This window comes from Carcharodon carcharias, chromosome 2 (assembly GCF_017639515.1).
Source record: "Carcharodon carcharias isolate sCarCar2 chromosome 2, sCarCar2.pri, whole genome shotgun sequence".
In the NCBI taxonomy this organism is placed as follows: domain Eukaryota; kingdom Metazoa; phylum Chordata; class Chondrichthyes; order Lamniformes; family Lamnidae; genus Carcharodon; species Carcharodon carcharias.
The window spans coordinates 55,007,442-55,028,238 of NC_054468.1; the positions used below are offsets into that span (position 1 = coordinate 55,007,442).

Sequence of the window (20,797 nt, forward strand, 5' to 3'; positions counted from 1 at the left end):
TTGAAATAATGCCACTACAAACTTAAGATCAGCATTGGAAACTTTGGGATGTAAATTCCTTTAGGCCTACTCTAAAGCCTGAAATGGGCACCATGCATGGAGGGCATGTTTTCAACTGGTGGGCCGAAGGGTAGCCTGAAATTAGGTTTCGGGCCTCATTACTTAAAAAGACAAATGTCTGGCTGCTTGTCTCACAGGTAGGTCCTGGTGGGAGTGGAGATGCAACTGTGCGGTGGTCAGTGAGGGTGGAAGGGGGAGCGAGGAGAGGTTAATTGGAAAAACAGTATAGAGTCATGGAAGTAATCCTACTCCTCATGGCTCCACAGGAATGATCTTTGATCCAATTTGACCTTTTTTTACACGTAAAATCACACTGGATATGTAGCACTGCAATTTTACAACCTTGCCTTTTGCCAAAATATATAAACTTTATAGATTAGCAGAATCAAAAAAGAAAATTTCCAACTATACCTGACTGACTATCATAAATTTACCTGCAGGTTTCTGATCAGAATGGAATTAGATAACGCATAACTAGCACATACCTGACTCTCCAAAGCATCTGCTCAGTTACCTTCACTTGAGGGATTCCAATACTCAGGAATAGGAAAGTGCACTGGAACCTGACAGGACAGGAACAAACGATTATGATAAAGGAAAAGCAGGAAACTTTAGTCTGGAGGGCCAGATGGTGTCCTTCTTCAATTCATGAGGCTGTGCTCCATGCTCGATAAAGATACTTCAATTCCTTCCACTAACAAGCGCAGGTATGGATAAGAATGTAGAGGAGTGAACAAGATGAATGAGCTTCCATGAGTTACAAAGATTCTCTCATTCTTGGTTTTTTATATGTTGTTATGCCATTTGTAACATGATACAAAAGAATAAATCTCCACAACATACAACCAACCGATTTATTGATTTTAAAATACAGACAAATTTTTACTGTGCACACAGACATTTATGTACGATTATATAACAATGACAAAACTTAATACACATTAAATATAATGTTGTATCTTACAATATTAATTTTAAAGCCTGCAATGTAAGATAAGCCAGCCCAAAGAATGTTCATGTTGGAATAATTTAACTCAAGTTTCCAGCTCTAGTTAGAAACACTAAGGGTCCATTTCTTTTATTTGTTCTGTACATGTTGCAATATTGGAGCTACACTGTTAGTTGAAATTCATACGGTAACACTGTTCTCGTTGCATACCTTTTGAACTAGACAGTTATTATGTTTGATAGCTTGTGTTGTATTCATGCTTTTGAATTAAGTACTCAATACCATAATATATTACAGTGATACCTGTACAAACGGTTACTCCAAATACATGGGCAATAACTGACGGTCCCAAATAACTTACATTATAACAGATACACAGTGCCACTCAAAACCACAGATACAAACTACAGACAGCCTTCAATGCACCAAGACTCCGGACACGCAGGTTAAGTGCAAGGCAACACAAGGTTAGAAAAAAGTGTTTGTGCAATGGAGATCTCTTTACCTTGCATGTATAGTGACAGAGAAACCACTATCTCTGGGATTGAATATTTGCACAGCTTTATCACAAGTATAGAATGGTTTTTCTGTTCTACAAATACTGAGTTAAGTGACTCCTTTACACAAAAGCCAGAAATTGGAGGCCCTGAAATCATAAGGCAGAGGGGGGCAAGATGGATGTTAGGAGAAGGGGGTGGAAAGGAGTTGGAGAGAATGGCTTCCCTTTTTCCTCCATTCTCAATTTTCTCTCTTTTCCTGCTCTTGGGTTATCTTCTCATTCTTGGAACAGCTGTTGCTGTGTGAATCAACCAATAAAGATACTCAGGGGCCCCAATCTACATGCAGTAAATCAAACATTTGTAGAAGTCATATGATCTTGTGTAATTTAATCTGGTGTCATATGACTCAACTCCACATGGCCCAGGACATGTGATCAAACTTCCAGGATTGCCTCCAACCAGAGTTGGATCTTACTCCACCAGTACATCAGCTACTGAGGAGCTATTAACACCACCTACTCACTTCCCAACACTTCAAACATTAACAGCGCAGAAAGAAGTGGTCTCATTCAAGGGTCTTCAAGACATTAATTCTCCCCACTAATTTTGTTGCAACTTGCCAGGCACTTCAGTTCTTCAGCTGTCACCTTGTTCTGGGTATGCTGCCAACATAGTAGATCCCAGAATCAGGACACCCCTCTCCCAATGGGAAAGGATTTTGGGATGGCAATGAACTAAGAAATCCAACAAACATAAAATGAACTGAAGTCACATCCTGTAGGCAAAGTTCCATAATTGGGCACAATCCCAATTGCGGGTGAAAAAAAGCAATGCTGCAGGAGATTCAGCCAATTCCAAAATATTTAGCTCATCTCCAATGACAATTTCAAAACCAAACACACCAGCAAATAAAGGACACCTAATGTCCTTTAGGTATCCTTAATTTACAAGTTTCATTATATAGTAAATTTGTTTACCTGACGGCACATTCTTCAAATGGTTTCAGAATGCAGCAGTAATAGTGCATACTTTTGGACTTTGTTTTTATTCCAGCACCCTTTTCCTTCATTTTTTAAATTTCCCCATGCACCTGCTGCCCTTTTCTTGTAATAGGCGGAGATTGTGGAATTGTGAGGTGCTGTCAAAATTCTAAGAACTAAGTCCGTTCAAGAGCAGGAAAGGAAAGTGTACTGAGACAGATTTTAGTGACGACAGACAACTTCTATTATTTGTTTATAAAATCCTTGTCCCGCACACCAACATTCAGTTCTGGTCACGTAACAGGTTCGCAATCCAAGTGTCTTTCATTTCAAAACACTCTCAATTGAAGCAGAGTGTAATTTCAACAACAAACTGCATTCCTTAGTGTATCATACCAGTCAGTGGTTTGAAATAATTCCATTTCTGAATGGGCTAGCGAGATGCAACATTTTGCATAGTAAGAAATGGGTCTCTCTTTTTTAAACAAGGATAACACATTTTGCACTTTATAATTACATACTTAAACATGACAAACTACTTAGAAAGCAGTTAGATTTACTATACAAACTGTATCTACAATTGATTAGCTTATTTTTTTCTGAGAGATTTGACCCATGAGAAAAGATTAAGCATGTTATGCAAAATCTTATACTGCTGTGCATTATTCGAAATTTTTTCTAATAAAGTAGGTCTTTTCCAGATGCCTTTACCTTTTTTCATGGCTTTTAGCTCTGCTCTAAGCAACTTTGTCTGCAATCTCCAGTACAGTTTAGGATTAGAATTTAGGCCCTCAATGTTAACAGTTCGCCCAAGGCCTTTCCTCAAAATCTCTTCATTTAGAGAGACCGAGTAAAAACCACCCTAAGGGAAAAAAATGCAATGAAAATCCATTTTAACTAGTGGTTATACATTTTGAAGTGGCATGTTACAATGCCAATAATTTCATCTAGCCTTGCCAACGGTGGATCACTTATTACTTCGATACAACTAACAGGAAACATAAAAGCAAATTTTCAGTTGAACTGGGCAAACAGCAGATGACAAACAAATGATAAGCAATATAAAAGGCTTTTCTGAAAAAAGAGGCCCATAAATGTTAGAACTAGCATATATCTGTGCATAAACATTAAGAACTATTCAGCTGACTTAGCTGACTCATGCTGAGGTTGCAATAGAAAAGTGTGCGTTCTTGGTTGAACAAAGTTTTTTTTTCAAATTCTCAGTTTACGGGCTATGATATCATAACAAAAAATATCGTAAAAGCCACCAGGGGTATTATCATTAAACAAGCTAAGAAGGGACAATTGAGCTAAACTGCAAAATCACTTCAAATAATCGTCTTTTAAGGGTCAATACATGTAATATTTCTCCACAAGGTCAAAGCTAGAGAATGCCAAAGAAACTGACAGCCTGAGACTGCGGTAGAAATGAGAAGTGATCCTAGCAGAAGATTGGACAGTGGTTAATGAGCGAGTAATCATGAAGTGTGCAAGATACAGCTCAAGTCTGTAGCCCAGAATATTGAAAATAAATACATACTGCTGAAGGATACTGGCAAGAAAAGCAGAGAGAGATTCTAATTGGGAGTTTGATCAACACTGATGCAAGAATTTATGACAAATAGGAGATGATGTTGATAGAGACAGGAGTCAGTATAGAAGATTCAAAGAGAGCAACAATGCCATACTCAATATTTTGGAGAGTATAAAATTGTCTCCTGTCACAAAAATAATGCAAAGCAAAAAAAATGTGAACTCAAAATTGGACCGCATAGACGGCAATTTAGCCCATTTTGGCTGTGCCAGCTCTTTGGAAGTGTTACCCAATTAATCCCATTGCCCTCCCCTTTCTCCATAGCCCTGCAAAATTTTCCATTCAAGCATTTATTCAACTCCCTTTGGAAACTTACTTTCAAATCTGCACCCACCAATCTATCAGACAGTGCACTCAAGATCACAACTCACTGTGTAAAAAAAATGTTTCCTTTGTCAATTCTGACTCTTGTCAAAAACCATAAATCTGTGTCCTCCAGTTACTGACCATCCTGCCACCAGAAACGGTTTCTCCTTATTTACTCTGTCAAAATGGTTCGTGATTTTGCACACCTCTAGTAAATCTCCTCTTAACCTTTTCTGCTCAATGAACAACACCAGCTTCTCCCACCTCTCTACACAACTGAAGTCCCTCAATCTTAGTGCCATTTTAGTAAAGCTCTTCTGTACCTCTTAAGGCTTCAATATCCTTCCTGAAGTGAGGGTCAGTTTGCTCACTTGGCTGGATGGCTAGAGCATGGTGCAGAATGACTCCAATGGTTTGGGTTCAATCCCTATACTGGCTGCGGTAGATCATGGAGGGCTGCCTCCTTGCCTTGCCCCATGTTACATATGGTACCCCTCAAGCGATATCACCACTTGTTTCTAACAGAGGGGGACCCCTATGGCCTCTCGTGGACTCTGGCTAATTACCATCCTTTCTAAAATACGATTCCCAGAATTAAATACAATAATTTCCCAAAGGCATAACTCGTGTTTTATAAAAGGGTTTAACATAACTTCTTGTTTTTGTACTCCATGCTTCTATTAAAAACACCAAAGTTCCCATATGCCTTTTTGACAACCTTTTTGAATTGCCCGGTCACCTTCTAAGATTTGTGTACATATGCTCCCAGGTCCTTCTAATCCTGTAACCCCTTTAAAATTATACTATTTAGTTCATGTCGTTGCTCCTCATTCTTCCCTGCCAAAATGAATTACTTCACATCTCTCTACATTAAAATTCATCTTCAGTGTGAATGTCCATTTCACCAGTCTACGGCCTCCTGAAGTTTGTTACATTTCTGAGTTTTGTATATTCTGCAAACTTTGAAAGTATGCCCTGTATATGCCCAAGTCCAGGTCAGTAACATATCTCAAAACAAGCAGTGGTTCTAACACTGACCCCTGGGGAATACCAATGTGCACTTCCCTCCAGTCTGAAAAAGAACCATTCACCACTACTCTTTGCTTTCTATTCCTTAGCCAATTTTGTACTTACACTACCCCTGTCCCTTTAACCCCATGGGCTTTATTTTGTTCACAGGTCAGTTATGTGGTAGTTTAGTAAACACCCTTTGAAAGTTCATAAAATCATCAATCAAACCCCCTCTGTTACTTCATAAAACAATTCAATTCAGTTAGTCAAACATGTTTTTATCTTTAACAAAGCTACGGTGACATTCATTTGCAATAACAATTAAAATGCCTGGAAACGTGCTACTGAAAGATAGGTAGACTCAGGGCTACTTACCTCACTGCCAGCCACGTACTGGTAGGAGATCTTTCCACAATTTTATTGGCTTATAGCCACTGCCAGCCATTTGGAAGAGCTACTAGGAGAGGTTAATGATAGGTGGCCCAAATGTTGCCTTTTCTCATAAAAATAGGTGCTGGGCACAGTTTTAGACAGGATGAGTGAAAGGCTTTGGAAAACAGAGCACTTAAACAATTCAAAGAAAGCAAAGCGGGTTCACCAGTACAGAAGAACAAATGCTGGAAAGTCACAAATAAAAAGACAAAATGCTGGAAAACACTTAGCAAGTCAGGCGACATCCACAGTGATCATTTCAGTGGATATTATCTAATATTTCCCAACACAAAATTAAAGGTTAAACGATTTTAAGCAAATACATAGCCAGGGTATAGAGATGGAGAATGAAAAACAAAGGAGAAGGTCTGTGATAGGATGCAGAATAAGAGTGATTAAATGACCAAAACGGATTTTGATTCAAGACAAGCGAAGAAACAAAAGATGGGTCCAAAGGAAGTGTAAATGAGCAGCTAAGAGGGTCAAGGAAGCATGAAATATCTGGTTGATAAGGCTCCCAAGACCCTGAGAATGTGCTGGGGAAGGTTAGGCAGATCCCAAGTGTGTGGACAATCTGGTCACTTACAGATAGCAAATCACCATCCAAAGGAAAAGCCCACAATGAAGATCTCCTAGGTTGCACCAATGCGCAGAAGATTAAACTCATAGCCAGTATTGCAGCAAAAGCTGTGGTATGAAAATCCAGGTGTATACAAAAAGTTAGGTTAACATTTGGGATCTGATGCAGACAGGCTGCTGATAATAAGGGAACTACAAAATTAGAAAGTTGAGCAAAAATAGCACCAATTGTATGGTGGAGGCGGGAAAACAGACAGAGGGGAGAATCTTTAACCAGCCCAACATAAATTGGAAATGTTCAACTTCAAAAGGCTCAATGTGTCAATATGGTACACAGCTACAGCCTAATTTGACATGTCAGGAAAACAATTTTGACTCAAGTCCCCTCATAGCTATCATCTGCTTCCTTCCCTTTAGCTAATTAATCTCAATACTACCTGTTCTTCATGAGCATCAAAAGTGTTTGCCTTTAGGACTGATATTATTGAAGCACAATTTCTAAATAAGCTCAAAGCCTAATAAATTCCTTGGTTTTCTGAAAGGTACTTGCAGAGACAAGACAGAAGATTTATGAAGCAATAGTCGCATTGAGAGAATCAATAAACATCAGGGTGCTTCCAATACATTGAAAACAAAATATAGTTGCCATATTTAGGGATAACTATGGGCCCATTAGCCTAATCACAACAATTGAAGCCTTTAATTTTCCAATAAACAGAAGTAAATGGAAGAGCATGTGTGAAATAAACTAAGAAAGGAAGATAACAAAAACATAAGAAATAAGAGTACAACATCAAGCCTGCTCCACAATTCAGTATGATCATGGCAACTCCATTTCCCACCCACTATCCCGATTTCCTGAGATACCGAAAATCCGTGTCTCAATCTTAAATGCACTCAAAAATGAAACATCCACAGCCCTCCGGGATAGAGAACTTCAAAGATTCACAACCCTTGGGAGTGCAGAAGTCTCGGCCTTAAATAGTTAGCCCCTCATTTTGAGACCGTGCCCTTATGATCTAGATTCCCCAACCAGGGGAAATAACCTCTCAGTGTATACTCTGTCAAGCTCCTTCAGAATCATAAACAAAAACAGAATTACCTGGAAAAACTCAGGTCTGGCAGCATCGGCGGAGAAGAAAAAGGTTGACGTTTTGAGTCCTCATGACCCTTCCACGGAGTATTGGCAATGATTCCTTCAGAATCATGTATGTTTTAATAAGATCACCCCCTCATTCTTCTAAACTCCAGAGAATTTAGATCCAATCTACTCAGCCTCTCATTATAGGGCAACCCTCTCATTCCAGGGACCAATCTAGTGAACTTTTGCTGTAATGCCCCCAGTGCATGTATACCCTTCCTTAAATTTGGAGGCCAAAACAGTGCTGAGTATGCCAGGCGTGGAATACTCGCCAAAGCCCTGTTCAAGTATAGCAAGACTTCTTTATTCCTGTACTCCAATTCTCTTGCAATAAAGGCCAACAGGCCATTTGCCTTAATTGCCTGCTCTACCTGCATGCTAACTTTGTGTCTCTCGTACAAGTACACACAAATCCCTCTGAGCATCAACATATACAAGTTTCAACTTTTAAAAAAAATTCTGTGTTTCTATGCTTACTACCAAAGTAAACAACCTTACACTATCATATTATCCTCCATTGTCCAATCACAGCCTCTCCAAAATGAATGCCTACAGTTAAATTTGGCAGAGACCATATAGTATATCACACCTTGACATCCGAAGGTCTATTGCATGAGGTTTTTTTTTTACAAAGAACAGTGCATATCAAGGGAAAAAAGAGATATTGATTAGTAACTAATTTAAAGGGAAGGAAGCAGAGGGTAGATGTAAGGGGAGTTAAGGTGAAATGTGTGGAGAGTTAAATTGAAACCTAGTGAGGAATCCAGTAGGGCGTCCCAGGGGTTCCTTGCTGACATCTTAGATATATCAGGTTAATTTCTGAATGCATGGCAATGGGACATATCCAGAAGGGCTCCTGCCAGAGAAGTAAATTTATTAGCAGAGTTCAATCATGACTGCAAAAGAAGCTTTTTAAAAAGAAATTACAGGAGGATTAAAATAAAGATTCACTTAAGTCTAGAAGTCTGTCGGAATGAAAAATTGCTATAAAAGGAAAATCTCCAAGAAACTAGATTTAAGAAACATTATATTAACTGGAAAGGAGTCAGAGAGAAATGAATCAGAGACTGGTACCAAAATCAAAACACTAGAAATACTCAGGTCGGGCAGCATTAATGGAGAGAAAAACAGTTAACGTTTCAGGTCTGACCATTTGTCAGAACTGAAAAATGTTATAGGTGTAACAGGTTTTAACAAATACAGGTATGGAGAAGGGGGAGGAGGCAAGAATAAAAGGGAAAGTCTAATGGAGGACACAGGAGGTTAAATGGCAAAAGGAATATTTTGCTGCACACAATGCAATCTCCTCCACATTGAGAGATCAAACTCAAATTGGGGTGATCACTTTGCTGAACAGTTCTATTAAATCTGCAAGCATGACCCTGAGCTTCCAGTCATTTGCCATTTCAATTTTTCATCCCACTTTAACCTCTCCATGCTCATGGAAGCTCGAGGAACAGTGTTGTTCAATTAGGCACTCTAACATTCCAGACTCAACATGGAGTTGGACAATTTCACAAAATAACCACTGCCCATTTTTTTTTTTAAAAAGACAGGAGATGCTGGTAATGATTCTACTGTTGACATTTACAGGTCCTCTAGACACATCTTTTGTTTCTTTACTTGTTACATTACCAGAAGCTCTGGCATTTCCCCATTATCCTTTATGCTATTTACATCATTCCTGCTTTCAATTGTGTCATAAACCTTCCTTTTTGTTCTTTCCTTCCCTCCCCCTTTCCCTGCATTTTCTTTAAAATCTGTTACATTCAAAAGATTTTCTAGTTCTGATGAAGGGTCACAGACCTGAAAGTTTAAAAGTTTCTCTCTCCACAGATTTTGCCTGATTGGCTGATTATATTTCAGATTTCCAGTACCTGTATTATTTTACTTTGTACATTATCAGGATTTGTGTACACCTTCAGTAATTTAAATACTTAGAATTTATCTTTATTGGTCCTGTTAGGATACAGATTTTGAGATGGAACATGCATAATTAATGTTAATAGCAAAACAATCCTGCCACATATTACAAGCAACTCTGCCTCAACTACGTCAACTGTGTTGGTTTACTTTTAAAGTCACTGGATAGTTTGAAATTTTTAAAGTATATTTTCTTTATATGGTCATATTAATTTGTTGGTTAATTTGAATTACTAGACAATTGAATTTTTTGTGCCAAGAACTCCTTTAAATTAACTATAGTGGACTGCAGTTGAAGTACAATTGCAGCTGATGCAAGGCCATTTAACATCAATTTCAGCCTTTGAAAAAGTGCATAAACAGCCCTCTAAGCAGCTTTAGGTTTCTAATATTACAGAAGAACAGATTACCTCACTAAAACAAAAACAGAATTACCTGGAAAAACTCAGCAGGTCTGGCAGCATCGGCAGAGAAGAAAAGAGTTGACGTTTCGAGTCCTCATGACCCTTCAACAGAACTGAGTGAACCTAAGGAGAGGGGTGAAATATAAGCTGGTTTAAGGTGGGGATGGTGGGGGGGGGGTGGTGGTGGTGGTGGTGGTGTTGTGGTTGTAGGGACAAGCAAGCAGTGATATGAGCAGATAATCAAAAGATGTCACAGACAAAAGAACACAGAGGCATTGACGGTGGTGATATTATCTAAACGAATGTGCTAATTAAGAATGGATGGTAGGGCACTCAAGGTACAGCTCTAGTGGGGGTGGGGTGGAAGGGCTAGCAGAGCATAAAAGATTTAAAAATAATGTGGGCAAGAGTGTTCTGCAAAGCGGTCACCCGGTTTACGTTTGGTCTCTCCAATGTAGAGGAGACCGCGTTGGGAGCAACGAATGCAGTAGACTAAGTTGGGGGAAATGCAAGTGAAACGCTTCTTCACTTGAATGGAGTGTTTGGGCCCTTGGACGGTGAGGAGAGAGGAAGTGAAGGGGCAGGTGTTGCATCTTTTGCGTGGGCATGGGGAGGTGCCATAGGTGGGGGTTGAAGAGTAGGGAGTGATGGAGGAGTGGACCAGGGTGTCCCGGAGGGAACGATCCCTACGGAATGCCGCAGGGAGGGGGGGGGGGGGAGGGAATATGTGTTTGGTGGTGGCATCATGCTGGAGTTGGCAGAAATGGCGGAGGCTGGTGGGGATCCTTTGAATGCGGAAGCTGGTGGGGTGATAAGTGAGGACAAGGGGGACCCTATCATGTTTCTGGGAGGGAGGAGAAGGCGTGAGGGCGGATGCGCGGGAGATGGGCCGGACACGGTTGAGGGGCCTGTCAACGACCACGGGTGGAAAACCTCAGTTAAGGAAGAAGGAGGGCATGTCAGAGGAACTGTTTTTGAAGGTAGCATCATCAGAACAGATGCGACGGAGACAAAGGAACTGAGAGAATGGGATGGAGTCCTTACAGGAAGCGGGGTGTGAGGAGCTGTAGTCGAGGCAGCTGTGGGAGTCAGTAGGTTTGTAATGGATATTGGTGGACAGTCTATCACCAGAGATTGAGACAGAGAACTCAAGGACGGGAAGGGAAGTGTCAGAGATGGACCATGTGAAAATGATGGAGGAGTGGAGATTGGAAGCAAAATTAATAAATTTTTCCAAGTCCCAACGAGAGCATGAAGCAGCACCGAAGAAATCATCGATGTACCGGAGAAAGAGTTGTGGAAGGGGGCCGGAGTAGGACTGGAACAAGGAATGTTCCACATACCTCACTAGCCCTTTCTTAACATTAAAAAACGTCGTCACCAGATACCAGGCAGCATAGTATCATTTTCTTGCACCATTCTCAAAATTTGAGCTGTAATTACAGTTTGTTTGCTCCAGTCTTCTGAAGCACATTGTAACAATACCATGATTCGATACAAATTAAACTTGGTTATCTGAGACATGGACTTACCTTGTTTAATCTTACAATGCAATCAATAAAAGAATTCTCCCTCCTCAGAGGTTGAAACCAAACAACATGAGGTGGTTTTATTTGTTCTCTTAACCAGGCTCTGCCCTCATCAGTTATTTGCAAGCCAGCCAGCCTGACCATCAGATGACCATTTGATTGCCCTGAGGAAAACAGGAGTGTTTCTTTATTAATCATGGTAAATTTGAAATAAAATGCATTTCACACACAACAGGTAAAATAGCTTACCCAACTGGAGTAACTTAACCCAAAATCTTTTAAAGGGGAACGTAACCTTCATTTTGTACACCTTTAAGGAGGATTTCCACAGATGATTATTTGAGTCCAAGAATTAAGGATAGAGTATTCTATGTTTAATGGGGAATCCAAGGCTAAAGGACCCAATTGCCTTTTCTGATACCATAGGGTAAGCCTTTTTGTCATACTTTTTGAGTGGAAAATTTACAGGAAGAATGCTGAAAGTTGACCTGAAGAGATAGCCCCAGGAGATCAGCTTGATCCTTTTCAACTAAGCATCTAGCCCATCAGCTGGAGGTTGACTGAATCTGAGCTGTGGTGCTATTTATATTTTCATATCATCAAATATTCAGGCAATTGTGAAATACTACTCCAGCACCATGTCCCTGTACAAGTGCAAGACAATAAAAACAGCCAAGGCAAAGAATGTATAATTCCATTTATCCAACCAGGACTTAAGCATCTATAGCAAAAACGGGTACTAGTTGATCTCTGAACAGTACATATCCTGGATCAGGGTAATGATAGGATATCCTGTTTTTTTAAAAAAAACTACTACCTTGCTGTGAAAGCTGCAAGCCAACTCTCAAGGCTCTGGGACGTGAGTGTTCATATCAGAAATGCTGTGACAAAACTACATCAGCATAAAGTATAAAGCTATTTGTTCGACCAGGACCAGATATGGTCAAAGAGAATAGCATAAAGCATAATTAGCTGAATTAGGATTATAAACTATATCTGAATTTTCCAGATCCATTTTCTGGATCTATCAAACAATGCCCCAGAAAAAAAAATTGTAACATGCCACACGTGCAAGAAAATGGAAATGATGTACAGATCAGGTAGGATCTAATACAATGCAGGCTCAAGCAGTTGAATGGCCTATTCCTATTCTTATGTACCACTATATCCATAACATAGTTGCGTTAAATTGACATTCAATCCATCAAAGCAGATCAGTATGATTGACATCAGAAACAGAAGAAAAATATAGCAAGATGACCGCTTGTGGAGATAAATTTATTAAATGCCCAGTCTACTCTTCAATTGCCTGGATGGATGCAACTCCAGCAATACTCAAGAAGCTCGAAACCATTCAGGACAAAGCAGCCCATCTGATTGGTACCCCATTCACCAACTTCAACATTCACCAACTTCAACATTCACCAACTTCAACATTCACCAACTTCAACATTCACCAACTTCAACATTCACCAACTTCAACATTCACCAACTTCAACATTCACCAACTTCAACATTCACCAACTTCAACATTCACCAACTTCAACATTCACCAACTTCAACATTCACCAACTTCAACATTCACCAACTTCAACATTCACCAACTTCAACATTCACCAACTTCAACATTCACCAACTTCAACATTCACCAACTTCAACATTCACCAACTTCAACATTCACCAACTTCAACATTCACCAACTTCAACATTCACCAACTTCAACATTCACCAACTTCAACATTCACCAACTTCAACATTCACCAACTTCAACATTCACCAACTTCAACATTCACCAACTTCAACATTCACCAACTTCAACATTCACCAACTTCAACATTCACCAACTTCAACATTCACCAACTTCAACATTCACCAACTTCAACATTCACCAACTTCAACATTCACCAACTTCAACATTCACCAACTTCAACATTCACCAACTTCAACATTCACCAACTTCAACATTCACCAACTTCAACATTCACCAACTTCAACATTCACCAACTTCAACATTCACCAACTTCAACATTCACCAACTTCAACATTCACCAACTTCAACATTCACCAACTTCAACATTCACCAACTTCAACATTCACCAACTTCAACATTCACCAACTTCAACATTCACCAACTTCAACATTCACCAACTTCAACATTCACCAACTTCAACATTCACCAACTTCAACATTCACCAACTTCAACATTCACCAACTTCAACATTCACCAACTTCAACATTCACCAACTTCAACATTCACCAACTTCAACATTCACCAACTTCAACATTCACCAACTTCAACATTCACCAACTTCAACATTCACCAACTTCAACATTCACCAACTTCAACATTCACCAACTTCAACATTCACCAACTTCAACATTCACCAACTTCAACATTCACCAACTTCAACATTCACCAACTTCAACATTCACCAACTTCAACATTCACCAACTTCAACATTCACCAACTTCAACATTCACCAACTTCAACATTCACCAACTTCAACATTCACCAACTTCAACATTCACCAACTTCAACATTCACCAACTTCAACATTCACCAACTTCAACATTCACCAACTTCAACATTCACCAACTTCAACATTCACCAACTTCAACATTCACCAACTTCAACATTCACCAACTTCAACATTCACCAACTTCAACATTCACCAACTTCAACATTCACCAACTTCAACATTCACCAACTTCAACATTCACCAACTTCAACATTCACCAACTTCAACATTCACCAACTTCAACATTCACCAACTTCAACATTCACCAACTTCAACATTCACCAACTTCAACATTCACCAACTTCAACATTCACCAACTTCAACATTCACCAACTTCAACATTCACCAACTTCAACATTCACCAACTTCAACATTCACCAACTTCAACATTCACCAACTTCAACATTCACCAACTTCAACATTCACCAACTTCAACATTCACCAACTTCAACATTCACCAACTTCAACATTCACCAACTTCAACATTCACCAACTTCAACATTCACTCCATCCACCTCCAGCGCACTGTGGCAGCAGTGTACCATTTACAAGATGCACTACAGCTACTCACCAAGGCTCCTTCAACAGCACCTTCCAAACCCATGACCTCACCATCTAGAAAGACAAGGGCAGCAGATGCATGGAAACACCACCTTTTGCAAGTTCCTATCCAAGCCACATACCACCCTGATTTGGAAATATTTACTGTTGCTGGGACAAAATCCTGGAATTGCCTTACTAATAGTACTGTGGGGATACATTAGCCACATGAACTGCAGTGGTTTAAGAAGACAACTCGCCACCACCTTATCAAGGGCAATTAGGGATGGGCAACAAATGTTGGCTTGACCAGCGATGCCCACATCCTGTGAAAGAATAAAGTCTCTCATATCCCCAGGATATCTCAAAAGTGCTTTGCATCAGTGAATTAGTCCCATGAAGCCCAGTCACATGCGTCATGCAGGCAAACAACCAGCCAATTTTCATGCAGAAAGCTTAGAAAAAAAACAGCAAATTAGATAAATAACCAGTTAATTTGTTTTTGTGTTGGTTCAGGGTTGAACGTTGGCAATCCCTGAATGTCAAGAGGAACAGATCTTGGAGCCAACTTAGAGAAGTCACAGCCTAACATTGGAAAGCCTGACTATATACAGCAAGTGTACCTATTTACTATTTATTGTATATTGAATGTAATACCCAGGCACAAAAGAAGTAGAATTACACAAAAAGAATTGACAATGTCAACTTGAAACACGCAGGATTTACTCATTACACACAAGTTTCTAAAAAAAAAACTAGTAAATTGGCTGTGGATTTTTTTTTAAATACACAAAAGGCAAGACTTGTGCAATCAGCTACTCAGAGCATGTAACAATATTATATCAGACAACAATTGTTGCATACTACCACAGTAAGCCTCTTTGTTTTGGTTGCAAATTCAACATAACAAATCTTTCTCTTCTGAACCATTATGGGCCATAAGGTTAAATTTTAATATTAAAACTTTGAAATATGTGAATGATGAATTTGGGTGTCAAATAAAGAAAAGATCTCAAAGAATATGTGCACAGCGCATGATTCCATCCTGAAATCTGAGAGCTCCTATTGTCTCCAGAACTCAATTTGAAAATCTACCTCCTAAAATTATAAAAGTTCTGTGGTTTACAATGCAAGGAACACAAGAATTAAGGGGAGAAGGATATTCAGCCCCTTGAGCCTGCTCCACCATTCAGTAAGATCTGATTGCAGCCTCAACGACACTTTCCCGTCTGCTCCCCTTGACCCTTGGCTCCCTTATTGATCAAAAAAATCTATCGAACTCAGCCTTGACTGCTCCTTGGGAAGAGAATTCCACAGACTAACAACTCTGCAAAAGAAAATAGTTCTTCTAATCTCAGTCTTCAAAGGGAGACCCCTTATTTTTAAACTGTCCCCACTAGTTCTAGACTCACCCACAAGGGGAAACATTCTCTCAGCATCCACCCTGTCAAGTCCCCTCAGGATATTGTGTTTCCACAGGATTACCTCTCATTTTCTGAACTCTCATGGATATAGCCCAGCCTGCTCATTCCTTCCTCATAAGCTAAGCCCTTCATCCCAGGGCTCAGTAAAGTGAATCTTCTCTGAACTGCTTCTAATGCAGTTATATCCTTTAAGTAAGCAGTCTCACTGAGGCCTTGCAGTGCTAGAGCACATAGCCATATTTTAAAGTAGATTCCCCTTGCACCAACAATTGCCAACATTCCATTTGCCTTCTTAATCACTTGCTGTACCCAATACTAACTTTTTGTGATTCATGTACCAGCACACCCAGATCCCTCTGTACCATGGAATTCTGCAGTGTCTCTCCATTTAACTAATATACTGCTTCTCTATCCTTCCTGCCAAAGCAGACAAGTTTGCATTCTCTCGCATTAGACTCTGCCAATTTTTTGCCAACTTACTTAACCTAAGTCCCTTTTGTAAGCTCTTTACCTCCTCTAGACAACTTACTTTCCTACCCACCTTGGTGTCATTGGCAAATTTAGCTACCATATATTTGATCCTCTTCATCCAAGTCATTGGTATAGATTGTAAATAGGTGAGGCCCCAGCACTGATCCTGCCATACCATTTTTTTAAAGTTTATGCTTAGTGGACAAAACCAATCAAAACTTGGCTAAGAGAGCCAAATATTAGTAATGTCAAATATTTGGCTCAATAATGTCTACATTTGGGTTATAAAAATTACTACTTCATTAAAATTCAAATAGCTCACAAGCTAAGTTTAATCACAGTGATTGCACATTTCTAGTAAAATCCACATGGAGTTCTGTGAATTTTAATAAATGACACCATATCAAATTAATCTAATATCGTCATTTGATGCATTTTACACTACATTCATGTGATTTCAAGATTGGCAGTTATCAGTCACATGCAGAAAGTGGCATCACAAGCAGTCTTTAGTTTCAATCACTGAGTTAATTCTGTAGTTCACATATATATTATCTTATGTTACCAAGCAGTTACTTACATCTTCTTTGTAGTGATGAAATAACAGGAAGGGTAATGGGAATATGTTCTAGTTCTAGTCCATTTTTCATTATATGATGTACTCTCCCTCGAAGTTTAACACTTTTTTCAATAAATTTATCAGGTATCTCTGCAGCACTAGTAAATTTAGTAAACTGCAAAGATGAAGAAAAATGGTCACAAGAATTTTCATTACTGGTCCAACTATTATTTCCAACTCAAATAGACATTCTGTTGGAATCTTAAAATCATAATTTTATTTTGTATCTATAATGAAATCAATTGCAAAACCATAATAGGTAATTTTGAAAATTTATTAGATCTCACATTACTTTGTTTATGGAAAATCAAACATTTTCATAGCAGAAACATTACATCATACAATGGAGTGTACTATTCTGCTGCAAAGGTTTAAGCGTGCACCATTTTAAGGTCATAAAAGTCTAACTGCATTAAGTAAATGGATCCTGAGGTCACTCAATTCAACTCTTTGATGAGGAAACTGTGGAGATGAAATGTGTTCATTAGTTAGGCTGCAGATCAAAAAATGTCAAAACTTCAAGACTGTTTTACAGCTAGAGCAGAGTGATGCATTGACTACGATAGCTGCGTGCTCATTTTATTTTTTAATTGCTTAGTAGTGGTTCACCTATAATTTTCCTCCCATAAATTCAATCAATATCTTGTTTATGGCAAAATTTCTATACAATTTAAGGCAAAATGAATTAGAGCTGCATTCAAGCAGGCATGTCACTTAAATGCTGTAAGTAAACATTATAATTATTTGGTCTTTGTTAATTAGAATGTGATCAGTTTCACAAAGCAGCTGGCATGATCTAAGTATTTCCCATCAACAATAAAGTATATTAACTGGAGTATGACATTTGGACATGCTGACAGCATTTTTTGCTCTATTAACAGCAAATTTCTGCGGTGCTGCTCAAAAGAATTGCTCTTTCAGAAGAGCAGGAACATAATGCAAAGCTCAATATATTAGTCTGCAAGAGTGCAGGCCCTCATATTGAAAGGCTACAAGATAGAATTGGTTTACATTTTGGAGTTTAGACTATAGATAAGAGCCCTGGTTTTGTTTTTGATAAGGTCAATTAAGAATATTCATTTTGGTTCCAGTACAAATCATACAACAATCCCTCTCTGCTTTAATGAGATTTTCCAATTTCTGGCAATGATATTGCTCAATGGATAATGGTTCCTGAAATTTATTTTATATAATGAAAAAGGGTTCATAAACATTGCTTTTACTTTCTTCCCCTGAGGGCATTGGCTCTTTGTTCCTAGTCATCCTCCAGAACCTCACTGGAGTGTCAATTATTTAGGAACACCAGTTTATTCAGTTGCAGAAGATCATGATCCTGTCCTCACCCAACGTAAAAGATGCCAATCAGAAACTCATGACCCTGCCCTCACCCAACATAAAAGATGTCAATTGGAAACTCCTGGCTGGTCTCCCAGGTTCTATCCTCTATAAACTGAAGGGCAACCGAAACTCTGCATTGCCTGTGTCTTGACTTGCTTCAAGCCCCATTCACCTTTCAACCCTGGGCTCATTGACCAACACTGGCTCCCAGCCAAGAATACCTCAATTATAAAATTCTCATTATTCCTTTCAAATCCATCCATGGCTTTGCCTCTTCCAATGTCTGTAACCTCCTCCAGTCCTAAAACCCTCCAAGATCTCTGTGCTCCTTCAATTCTGGTTTCTTGCACATCCCTGACTTTAATTGCTTCATCATTGGCAGCTGTGCTTTTATCTGCCTGGATCATAAGCTCTTGGAATTCCCTCCCAAAACATTTCTGCTTCTTTCTGCTTTAAGACACTCCTTAAAACCAACCACCCTGGCCAATCGGTAATAATGTCTCCTTACATGGCCCAATGCCAAATTTTGCTTGTTAACATCCCTGTGAAGCACATTGAGACATTTTATCGTATTAAAGACAGTAAAGACAAATGCAAGTACTTGTTGAGGCTTGGAGACTGAGACACAGTATATAAAGTTTTGTAAGTCATGAATGGTGATTTAGCCTTGGAGTTTGTTTAATTAAAGTTTGATCAGTTCTCTATGTATTATTTGACTTCTAGTTTTATTGAAGTCAAGACTTGAAACATTAGCATCTTTTCTCTTGACAAATACCAACGTTTTGTCTGGTATTCGACTTCCAGAATTTACGATTTTTAAAAAATCCTTTGTAGTTGTACCATTAATTATAGATAGAGAAATTTATCTTTGCAGATTCAAACTCACTAAAGAAAAGTCTTAACCCCGAATAGCTAACTCTGTAAACAAAAAGGTCACTTTATGTGCCTGGTTTTCTGGTGCAGGAGCGAAGTTGAGAGAGAAACTCCAGCGTCACTTACTAGTCTGACGCTTCTGGCAAACATCACAACTCCGACCACTGCCAGGCCCGTACCGAGGTTCTGCAAAAAAGAGCGGTGAGACACATAAACTCTCCCATGTTTATAAAACAAATCGAGCGATGAGATGCTGTCGATCCTCCCGTGTTCACAATCCTTTAACCGCGCCTAGCCTTCAAAGCCCAAATTGCACATTACCCACAAAGGCTGACCGTTCAGCCATTTTTCTGGTAGCTAAAATATTCGAGCAGTGAAGACTCCTGACCGAAAAGTGACTCTAGCTGCCTGAGTGAGAGCACCGGAACGACCCCCATACCCGCACCACGTGAATATGTTCATCCGCAAACTCCCCCAGCCGGCTGAGGTACCCTCCCAGCACGTTCTGATCCTGCTCAGGCATCGCCAACGCAACAAGTGATTCATAAATAACCGAATCCGCGCGCGGCCCGGATCATTGGTGCGTCAGTTAAAGCATTCCCGCCCTGCTGTTCACGGCACAGCTCTTCTTGCGCACACACTGTTTACGTACTTGACGCCCCACAGGAGGGATTACTCTGAAAACACAAACAAGGAAGTAAGTAGAAGGGTTATACCAATGGGAGATTTACGTTTTATTCATTCTCTGAGTATGGGCATAATTGGCATTTATTACCTGGTGTTTAATCTTTCTTCTTGAACCTCCTGTAGTGAAGGTAACTCCACAATACTTTTAGGTAGGGAGTTTCATCATTTTTGACCCAGGTAGAATGAAGGAACGATGATATATGCCCAAGTCAGGAACAAATAGAATGAATTACGAAGATATCATGGAACAAAACCAATCTCCCCCCCACCTCTTCCCCATCCCAGACCTTCCCTTTTTGTTCTTCCTCCCTGCACCCCCACCCTGAAGCATATAACCCATCACATTTCTATCCTCCTTCAGTTCTGAAGAAGTCTTATTCGACTCAAAACATTGGATCTGTTTCTTTCCCCACAAATGCTGCCAGACCGGCTGAGTATTTCCAGCGCTTTGGTTACAGCGCAAGAGGCCATTCGGCTCATCATGTCAGTGCTGGCCGTCTGCTAAAATTCAGCTAGTCCCCCATAGCCCTGAAAATCTTTTCTCTTCAGATAATTATTCAATTCCCTTTTGAAAGCCATGATTGAATCTGCATTGACTACACTCAGGCAGTGCATGCCAGATCCTAACAACCCCTGTACTCATTGCAGAATAAAGTTTTTCCTCATGTTGGCTCTGGTTCTTTTGCTAAACACTTTAAATCAGGGTCCTCTGGTTCTTGATCTTTCTGCCAATGGGAACAGTTTCTCCCTATCTACTCTGTCTGGACCCCTCATTGTTGTGAGCACAACTGCCAAACCTCCTCTCAACCTTCCCTAAGGAGAACAGTTACAGCTTTACCAACTGTAGAAACACACTGAGAGGCTTCTTTGTCAAACAAAATGAACCTTACACAAGAGCTTCTGGTGCTTATATACAGC

General features: G+C 39.6%; 1 protein-coding gene and 1 long non-coding RNA gene across 4 annotated transcripts in view; one reads left to right on the forward strand and one right to left on the reverse strand.

The window, feature by feature from the left end:
- Positions 1 to 900: 900 nt before the first annotated feature.
- On the reverse strand, positions 901 to 19,836 carry c18h3orf33 (c18h3orf33 homolog (H. sapiens)). Of its 3 annotated transcripts, none has more exons than XM_041211563.1 (5): positions 19,632 to 19,836; positions 19,319 to 19,378; positions 16,943 to 17,096; positions 11,412 to 11,572; positions 901 to 3,351 (listed from the first exon to the last, which is right to left on the reverse strand). In XM_041211563.1, the coding sequence occupies exons 1-5, from the start codon at positions 19,713 to 19,715 to the stop codon at positions 3,079 to 3,081; spliced, it is 732 nt and encodes a 243-aa protein (XP_041067497.1). In that variant the 5' UTR covers positions 19,716 to 19,836; the 3' UTR covers positions 901 to 3,078. The 3 variants fall into 3 exon arrangements, with proteins under 3 accessions (XP_041067497.1, XP_041067504.1, XP_041067512.1); XM_041211570.1 differs by having other exon boundaries at positions 19,638 to 19,827; XM_041211578.1 differs by having other exon boundaries at positions 19,514 to 19,747.
- Positions 19,837 to 19,838: 2 nt separating this feature from the next.
- The window catches only part of LOC121290736, a 38,270-nt gene continuing 37,311 nt past the window's right edge, over positions 19,839 to 20,797 (forward strand). The window contains exon 1 of the long non-coding RNA XR_005945872.1: positions 19,839 to 19,889. This is a non-coding gene — a long non-coding RNA (uncharacterized LOC121290736). The remainder of the gene's footprint in view (positions 19,890 to 20,797) is intronic.

Bases quoted from the DNA above. Each gene is read 5' to 3' on its own strand.
- c18h3orf33 (XM_041211563.1), bottom strand. From the start codon at position 19,715: ATGCCTGAGCAGGATCAGAACGTGCTGGGAGGGTACCTCAGCCGGCTG. The intron at 19,379-19,631 runs GTATGGGGGTCG...TCTTTTTTGCAG, and splicing joins AACATATTCACGTGGTGCGG to AACCTCGGTACGGGCCTGGC. The intron at 17,097-19,318 runs GTAAGTGACGCT...TCATCTTTGCAG, and splicing joins TTGCCAGAAGCGTCAGACTA to TTTACTAAATTTACTAGTGC.